This window comes from Microtus ochrogaster, unplaced genomic scaffold, assembly GCF_000317375.1.
Source record: "Microtus ochrogaster isolate Prairie Vole_2 unplaced genomic scaffold, MicOch1.0 UNK7, whole genome shotgun sequence".
NCBI classification, from domain to species: domain Eukaryota; kingdom Metazoa; phylum Chordata; class Mammalia; order Rodentia; family Cricetidae; genus Microtus; species Microtus ochrogaster.
In genome coordinates, this window is record NW_004949105.1 from 5,358,184 (window position 1) to 5,367,358 (window position 9,175).

Genomic DNA, 9,175 nt, shown 5'->3' on the forward strand with positions numbered 1-9,175 from the left:
CTCGAAAAAGCAAAAAAAAAAAAAAAAAAAAAAAAAAAAAGTCTGTGTGCAGTGAAGGTGGCCACCAACGCCCTTCCCAGTGGCAGAGCCAGTAGGAGGCTTAGGTGAATCCCTGTAACACTTGCTGTCTAGTCCCATTTCTGGTTCTAATGAACACTTTAACAATGGCTAATGGACACGTGAAAACTGTCCATTACTGTGAGGACATTGCATCTTTTCAGCCCACACAAAACCTAATGAGATCAAAAGGACTGTCTGAGGAATGCAGGCAAGGGAACACAGGACTCCTAAGCTTCCGTGACAGGCAGCAGAGATGTCACTACACATGTCAGCTAGCATGGCCTGCAGGAGACACTGCACAGTCTCTGGGGGCCTGGGAAGTGAGCACTCTGCTTCATTCCTAAAATTGAGAGCCACCCGAGTCCTTCCCCAGTGCTCTGGAGAATGTCTATCATTACTCTGAGACTCAGAGACAGTGTGGGCTGAGGAGGATGCCACGTGCTGGCACAGGTCAGGGTCTGGGCTCTGGCTTGCTTCTCATCACCTGAGCTCACACCAGCTTCCAGCGTGTATACACTCCTTCCTCAACCTCCCACGCCAGCGACCAGCAGATGAATGGTGCGTGAGTGGCAAGATGTGGTTTGAGAGTGAAAAAGAAATTTAAAAAGAGCATTTAAGAGCCGCCAAGAGATGGCGGGAAGCTTCTGAAAGGCTGACTTACAAGGAGATGGTGTCTGAGTCAACTGAGACTCAGACAACCACTGTCACCATGCTTATGGGTTGTGGCTGCAGGCACTGTTTGATTAAAATAAAAGACAACAGTTAGCTACAGAAAATCTTAAATCCTTAAAACGGTGGAATGAATTTTAGCAAGTCTTCAGGGTCAAATACAGTAAAAGCTGATTTGTGATCTAACGTGGGAGAACCTTTAGTTAGCAGGCAACAGAAATACATACACAGGTAAACAACCGGCCCACACTGGCCAGACATGGGCACTTCAACCTCACACTCTGAGGGGTCAACACGGGGAAGACAACAGGGGGAGAAGAGGGGAGTTGGTTAAATGAGGAATGAAAAGCATTTCTGTCTGCAAGCTCCCTGCGGTGATGGCTGGGAGGGGTTTTCTCTGATGTCAGTTGCAGTGTTTGTTCGAACAGCCACATCTTAAAAACACAGGTTTTTAAGATTAAAACCTGTGATCTTAACCGGGCTTAAGGCTGGGCTCGGCACTTGCATCTAGGTCTAAGGTTTACCGGATGCCTCTTGTTCTCCCCAGGTAGCACAGGTATGCCACCAAAGCAAGGTCCCCAGCAGGCCTCCTGTCCTTTATTTACAGTAACATGCAGACCTATGGGGTCAGTTTAACAACCCCCTTTCACCGAAGCCTTACAGAGACTCAGGGAGAAGACACCTTGCAGGGTCAGGGGGCTCTGAGGCCAGTAGAGGGCAGGGATGGCTAACAGCTTTTCTACCAACAAAGCACACAGAAAAAGTCACATTTGAAAATATTTTCAAGAAATATTTTATTTGTAATGCACTCCAAAAACACAGAGAGAACAAACCCACGGTGTCTTACCATGCTTGTGTTGGTGGTCATTATCTGAGGTGGGAAGGGAAGCAAGTGGCAAAAAGAAAAAAGCAAGATACAAATAAAACAGACCCCAGAAAGTAGGCAAACAACAGTGCTGTCCATTAAGAACTACGAGCTACTCACTGTAAGGGGCCATGCTCACACACCGTGGAGCGACACTCACACAACTTAACTCCCATACCAAAGTAAGGTGGCTGGATGAAACCATGGAGCCACCGGGATTAGCTCACGGTGGGATGCATGTTGTGAACCTGTCAGGAAAACCTCAGGACGACCTTCCCGTATAGCTGGCGAATGTGACTTGGCCCTTCCTCTAGATGGCTCCACAGAGCCACACCTCTCATGCTCACCTAACCACAGGCTGAGCTGTTCTCACAAGGCTGCTCTACACAATGACCGCACGGGGTGGGGCTTATTACTAATCAGTGAGACCACAAGACGTTCAGTACTGACCTGTCCATTGCTGGTCACGGTTGTGTTTTCAAACATGAAATAAGCACCAAAGAAAAATACCAAAGCGTCAAATACGCCGAGAAATGTCCAGTAAATGAACACCCGCCAGCGGAGCAGCGCGTTCTTGGCGATATCTCTGTTTGAGGAAAAGAATGGGAAAACTGTGACCACTCTGCAGCAGCATCTCTGTCCACCCGGTACTAAACAGCCTCAGCCATGACGATGAACAGGGCAGAACGCACACGCTCTTCAGTCCCCACTAGCTTCTGAACATTTCTCTTGTATTGAGCTGTAATGTTGTTAAAGGAAACCTGGGGCGCTCTTGTCTTCTGGATGGAAATAACACACAACAGCGTGCACTATCTGACACACTGATCAGCAGACTGGACGTGGACCTGCTACCAACCTACATGAGTTTCTAGGCCTGTTCACTGCACTGGGGTTTGTCCGTAGCATTCCCTCTGTGTACATGTCTGAAACAGTGTGCATGTATGCATGCGTGCGCGCAAACACATGTGTACACACACACACACACACACGCACAATTCCTCAAGTTTCAAGGTCTCATAAATGGCTAAACAATGTAATAAAGGTCCCCAAAGCCTGTGAGATGAGATCCTGTGAACTGGGCAGGGGAAGGTTGTCTGATGTTAATGTGGTTTCTGAAACTACACAGTTGAAGAAACCTCACAGAAGTAAGCACACATGTGTGTACAAACATGAGTAAGACAAAGGTCCTGGGAAACCTGAATGAGGTAGGTGAAGGTGACAATGTAGCCATTGACTGGCTGCTGCATTGCAGTATCCAATTCATTATTACCTGGAGAAATTCAAGAGCATGGAAATCTCCCTGTTATGTGTTAGGATGGAAAAAGACTACAAAGAAACACTGTAACTGTCAGAAAATCTGGGCAGTTCTGGAATAGTATAAAAGTTATTTCATTAATACTAAGAAATGACTTCACAGGGGGTAGACAGATGCAGGTTCCATCCCTAGCTTTCCTGCCTCTACCAAGCAGTGGGATGCAGAAAGGTTCACGTGCATTCAAGCCTAGTGCAGACCCCATTTCTTTAGACACCATCCAGAGGAAGCAAGTGCACCCTAGCTTTGAAAAAAAAAGCAGCAGGAGCCGGCTGGCAGCTTCTGCACTGTTTTCCATCCCCTGGGCTCACACCTGTCCAGGGCAGAGGCACATACCTGTACAGGGATGGGTCTCTCTTGAGCACTTCAATGCCCACATGCTGTTCCATGAGGCTGTACAGGAGAATCGGGAGGGAGGTGAAGCTGATGTTGTAGAGAGTCAGATACGCAGTATCGTACAAAGTCTGCGAGAAGGAGAAGGGATCTGAGTGGGGCTGCAAGATGGCTTTGACAGACTGATGTCATGATTTAGTGTGGTACTGTGTGCAGGTATGTGCAAATGCATGCGTGTGTAGAAGCCAGGGGTCAGCATCAGGCGACCTGGAGCTGACTTAGCTAGAGCAGTTAGCACATGTCCTCCTGCCTCTATCTCCTTACCACTGGCTTATGCTGCTATAACCAGCTTGATATAGGTGCTGGGGATTTGAACTCAGGTCCTCATGTTTATACAGCAAGAACTTTACCAATTGAGCCATGTCCCTAGAGGCCCTGAGTAAAGAAACTTAAAATATAGAAAGTGCACCTAAAATGCATAGAAGCCACTATTCTATAGAGACAGACAACAGGGACAGATTTCAAATTTCATGAAGTAAATTCATCAGGTTTAAAATCATCAGACTTAAAATCGTCAGGTCCAGGCAGAGCTTGGACCCAAAAATTCACAATTGTTCACTTTTACATTTTTTAGCTTCAATTATCCCGGCCCTGGTGGCTCCAGATATTAGCCATTGGCCACTGTCCATCTTAACACATTGTGCAGTGTCTCATCCTGAATACTTCAATGTCTCAGACTCCAAGGTGACCCCTTCGCCCATGAAGGTTCAGGTGTCGGTTGTCACATACAGTCCAACACAGAGCCCATCAGCTAAGTCATTAAGAGGCCTGTGTTTAGGAACATGTTGGCCTCCTGACATCCGGTCTGGGGCTGGAAACTCCTCAACTCCATGGCCTGCCCTTTCCCCTTTGTCTGTTCACAGGCCCTGGGAGCGACAGGATGGGTGCATCTGGGCCCCGACGGATCTCCACAGGGGTCTGTCTGCATCCTGAAGAGGGTCCCCTCACTAAGGCCACCCACTGGAAAGGAAGACATGGTTTTGATGAACTTCCGACTTATGATCTCAGACTCACCTGCTGTGAAAATCCGCAGAAGAATTGGTACAAAAACTGAGGGAAAATGAAGCAGACATTCTGAAAGGCAAGTAGTGAGCATTATTAGTTTAAGGGCATTCTGCAGAGACTCCCGGGCTTGCCTAGGGCTCATAAGCCACCAGTGATACACTGTTTCACGTGGGGGATCATGACAAGCAGGCCCAGTATTAGACAGCTGAGTGGGTTTTGGAAATGCTTCTCTTCCCTGTGTGGCAAATGAAATGTACACATCTATAGTGTGGCCCTGGTGATCACAGGCAGCAGAAGGAGACACACAAGAGGGGAAAGAAGGCGGTGGTGACAGAGAGGTCAGCAGCAAGGACCTGCCTGCATGGGGAGAACTGTTCAAAGGAACAAGACATGAGCCCTCAAACGTCACACAACTTGTCCTTCTGGCTCTATGTTAAAGTCTGAGGAGGCTCAAGAAGTGTCAGGAATCCTGTTACAGGAGCAACCTACTTTCTGATGGTCACTTATTCGCTCAGATAAATGAGTCTCCAACGAAGGTCTCATGCGCTGAAACTGAGAGGACTCCCTACCTTGTAAAAGAAGTACTGCACGAGCTCAGATATCCTGATGTAATACAAGTGCCCGTGGACAAGAAGCATCTTCTTCAAGTGCTTAAACTTGGGTATTGCGTAGTCGCTGTTCCTTGCAGCTTGGCGACCCTCCTTCCCGATGACGCCTAGAATGAAGGGTGCATATACTGGTGACCAGAGCCAGCTAAGCCCAGGTGACCACTGCCTGGTATCTGCTTGCAAAATCACAAGTCACAGGTGGACGCCCAAGGTCCCTCTGCATGACAGGGCACAGCCTGTGTCTACCAAAAGCACAGATCCCAACTAGAGCAGCAATGACTTACCTATGCCCACGTGGGCCTCCAGGATCATGCTGACGTCATTCGCACCGTCACCAATTGCTAAGGTGATAGGGTGCTCCTTTGAAAATTTGATTAACTTAACAATCTGGAAAAGAAAGAAACATGGAGTTTATCTTCTGTTTGGATTTCGTGAAGGTTATTAGCTGGGCAGAACCAACTGAGGCACACAGCTGGTGTAGGTCAGAGGGAAACTACTCACTGCTCCTTTCTAGAGCTCTCAGACCATTTCCTCCACAGAGGGTCAAACTGTCTCATAGAAACTAAGATATGATCAATGACGTGACTTCACAAAGGCAGGAAGACAAAATTGAGTAATATCCAGGTATTGGAAAAGCCTGGGACCAATGCAGTCTGCAGGAAGGGGCTGTAATTCTACACCACTTGGTATCAAACAATTTTTAAAAAGAAGCTGTTTCTAATGCTATTTTAATTTTCAAACCCGTCATGCATAAAAATCAAATATGTCAACGTAATAAGCACCCTTCATGACTTCTCTTTCTTAATTTCCAAGTCTATTTCTTCATAGACCTCCCCCCATGCACCATGCTTAAGTATAATGCACTTCCCCCATGAACCGTGCTTAAGTACAATGCATTAGGATGAGACAGAGAAGTAGGGAAACTACAGATTGCTTTCTTATTTCAAGACAAGAAATGTAAGTAAGTATACATGCATTTGTATACATCAATTGAGAACCCAAAAATAGCACTGGGAATCCCAAGGCACTATAGCACCTCTCTAGGAGGGGCCATCCATGCCTGACCCTCAAGGAGAATCTAAGACTCAGGTCTGACATTTCTATGCTCCCACTAAGTGTTTGGCTATCAGAGACAGTGAGACTTAAAGAAAGGCTTTCTCCCCATGCAGGCCAGTTCATGACCTGACCTGCGCCTTCTGCAAGGGGGCCATCCGGCAGCATAGCACGGCACTGCAGTTCCTGCAGATCTCCAGGAAGAGCTCTCTGTAGTTGCCTGAGGAACTCCCATCCTCCCGGGGCTTCATTATCAAGGACAGCGCAGCTCCGTCGATGATTAAACCATAGTCATGCATATCTGTAGAAAGTCTGTTGGAGCACACAGAAGGGGAGATCACTCAGTCACCACTCTACCATACCCGGGGCATCCGCATGGTGCCTGGGGTCAGGAGGCCCCTAGTTCTCTCTCCATCACTCCGACCTTTGCGGAACTGGAGCTACCTCTGTGACACCACTGTGAAATCACAGTCACAGCTTCCTGAGAGTGTGTAAAGTCTCACAGAGACACCACAAGGTAGGCTTGGAAGGGCAAGTCTTCACACCTGCTGTCCATGCCAGCCTCCTTCTACCTGTATGGCTAATACCTCGTAGGCTTCCTGCCCTGGTGACTTCGCTGTGAGAACATGGTCAAAGTCTCCCTTTGCTGGGCTATAAAGATTTATTTATTTTTATCATTTTAAAGTATGTATAATCTGTATGTAGGTGTGGGCACATGTCTGCTGACACCAGCGGAGTCTGACCTCCCAGGAGCTGCAGTTGGAGGCAGTGGGACGCTGCCTGGCGTTGGTGCTGGGAATTAACCTTAGGTCCTCTGGAAGAGCGGCGCATGCTCTTAACGACTGAGCTATCTCTCCAGGCTCCTTTGAAAGGCCTCAGAATGACAACAACATCCATAATCCCGAAGTTCTACAGAACAATAGGGAAATAACTTTGTGCTCATCTAGAAACAACCTAAAATCTGCACACACCTAGAGGGCTGGCTTGTCCTGCCAAATACATACACTCTTGATGGTTCAGTAAGGGCATGTGCTCTAAGCCCAACTGTCTTAAGTTGAGAACTTGTCCTCGAATCTCCAAATGTTCGCTGTGGCACATGCATGTGGACACCCACACAAATAAAGACATAAAATAATGACTCATCAGAATCAGATGAGACTACCTTCAGATGACTCGCCCAGCCCTGGTAAGGGAGGCCCTTGTGAAACGTGTGAACAAACCGGTAGACACTCTTGGGAAGACACTGCTGCCTCCATTATTACTAACCACCTTCTCTGGCAGCACCCTGAGGCACCCACGAGGGACCCACGAGGTACAACAGCAGATGAAAAGTTTACCACTGAAAACATCTTTCTGCACTCTCCACCTATCGGCCTGAAATTGCCTGCCCAGGCACATCCAGCCGTGGAAAGGCTTCCGTGCCACTCAAAGCCTCTAGGTGACCCACAGAATGTGGGCACACAGAGGTGCAGGATCCCACGAGGTGGGTCTGGTTTGCAGAGGCAGTGGGAGGAGCAGCCTACCCCGAGAAGGAGTCTCTGGTCAGGCTTCCGCTGCAGCGCAGGACTGTCTTGCTCAGCTCGAAGAGGACATCGTGCAGGCTCTGCTCCTCTAGCCTTTTGGTGGTCAGCTCTAGCAGCTGTGTGCTCCTGCGGAACAGCTTGCAGGCATAGCAGGTGGCTGAGGCCGTCTCCATCTTGTCTCCAGTGAGCACCCAGACCTTGATACCCGCCTTCTGCAGGGCCTCGATTGTGTCTGCGGCTTTCTCCTGGAGCCTGGGAAAGTAGAACCCAGACAGTGGGCTCAGGAGCCAAGGCCGCCAAAAAAAGAACTTCAAGAAACATGAAGCCATCAAAATATTCAGCTCTATGAAACAGCACATGCACAGGACCTGAACCTGCTCCCAGAGCGCACACCTTACAGTGATGTGCATGAGGCTCTACCAAACAAACACGGATGAGCTACTTAAGGGGCTGTCCTGAGCCACGTCCTCTCCCTGAGCCTAACATCCGTCCACAATTCAGTATCATTCCACTTAGGAGAATCATTAAAACCAGAAATGAAATGGAAAATGGAACTGGGAAATATGGTATTATTTTTCCTTTTGGTACCATTTGTTCTCATATTGTTCCTTATCAAACTGGAATCCAGACTCTATTGGAGTCCAGATCAGAGGCTGGTAATAATACCAGTGGCCCCACAGCTCGCTAACATTCATTGCTGGCTCAGCATGTGCCAGCATGGTGTGAAATCTGGTATGACCTTTCACCTCTACATAACCCTGCAAAGCCATCGAGTCCCAGGGAGGAAGCGCCTGGCCTGAAGTGTGGAGACGCCATCACTACAGACGCACAAATGAGGATAGCTACCTCCAATCTTGTAACTTTTCTGAGCAATGATAAGGAGCCCAAGGTCTAGACTGGTAAGGATGCTGACTCTGGGTTTTAAAGAAGAAACTTGTGATCAATCATCACTTCAACGGGACATCATATCTGTAATCCCAGGTGGACACGTGTTCTATGTCACCTGGCCTACACAGCGAAACCCTGTCTAGAAGAGAACATTGTTTTACTGCCACTGATCCCTAGTGCTCCTGGGTGTCAATCCTCCATGTTCTGTGGCCTAACTCCAGCCATGTCAGCTGCCCACAAGGGCTTCATGCACATCCACTGAGAAGCCCCCTCCCTGGAGCAGCCTAAAGCCCTTTCTGCATCACCACCCTCAGGCCACGGCAAGGGCTCCTGGCTCTCACCCTGTAACTGAGAATTCAGAGTGTTCTCACATTTTATCAGCTGTGACTACTGGGTTAGTTCACTTCAATCTGTTAACTTTCTTCAACAAAGACAAACATGTCGAAGATATTAAAATCTAAAAAGTCAAGCTGTGCTCAGAAGAGACAACAGCAGCTTCCTACACATAGTAGGAAAATTACTACTAATTCCTTTCTAAGGCAAGAAGAGAAACTGGATCTTCCATGTGTAACATGATGTCAAGATGTCACTTTCACTATCTGGAAGGAAGTGCCTTTTCAGGGACCTTATGCGTGGCCAGGAACGTATCGCCCAGCTCTGGTTTTCTGGGTTGTCGCTCTACATGAAGGGAAACAGTGAAGCTGTCCTCAGGGAGAACACACTGGCACTGGACGTGTGTGCCATCCGCCCACCCCACTCCCACGGCCTCTCCACCTGTAACTGTGGACGTGTGTGCCAT

At 48.2% G+C, this 9,175-nt stretch overlaps 1 protein-coding gene across 3 annotated transcripts in view; it reads right to left on the reverse strand.

Annotated features, from left to right (window-relative positions):
- Atp11a (ATPase phospholipid transporting 11A) overlaps positions 1–9,175 on the reverse strand; it is a 106,449-nt gene that overhangs the window by 15,234 nt on the left and 82,040 nt on the right. For all 3 annotated transcript variants that reach the window (XM_005366281.1, XM_013353437.2, XM_005366282.2), the window contains exons 19-25: positions 7,489–7,740; positions 6,100–6,277; positions 5,197–5,299; positions 4,874–5,019; positions 4,314–4,373; positions 3,243–3,370; positions 2,045–2,180 (exon numbers count right to left, since the gene is read on the reverse strand). In XM_005366281.1, the coding sequence (XP_005366338.1) occupies positions 2,045–2,180; positions 3,243–3,370; positions 4,314–4,373; positions 4,874–5,019; positions 5,197–5,299; positions 6,100–6,277; positions 7,489–7,740 (1,003 nt within the window). The remainder of the gene's footprint in view (positions 1–2,044; positions 2,181–3,242; positions 3,371–4,313; positions 4,374–4,873; positions 5,020–5,196; positions 5,300–6,099; positions 6,278–7,488; positions 7,741–9,175) is intronic.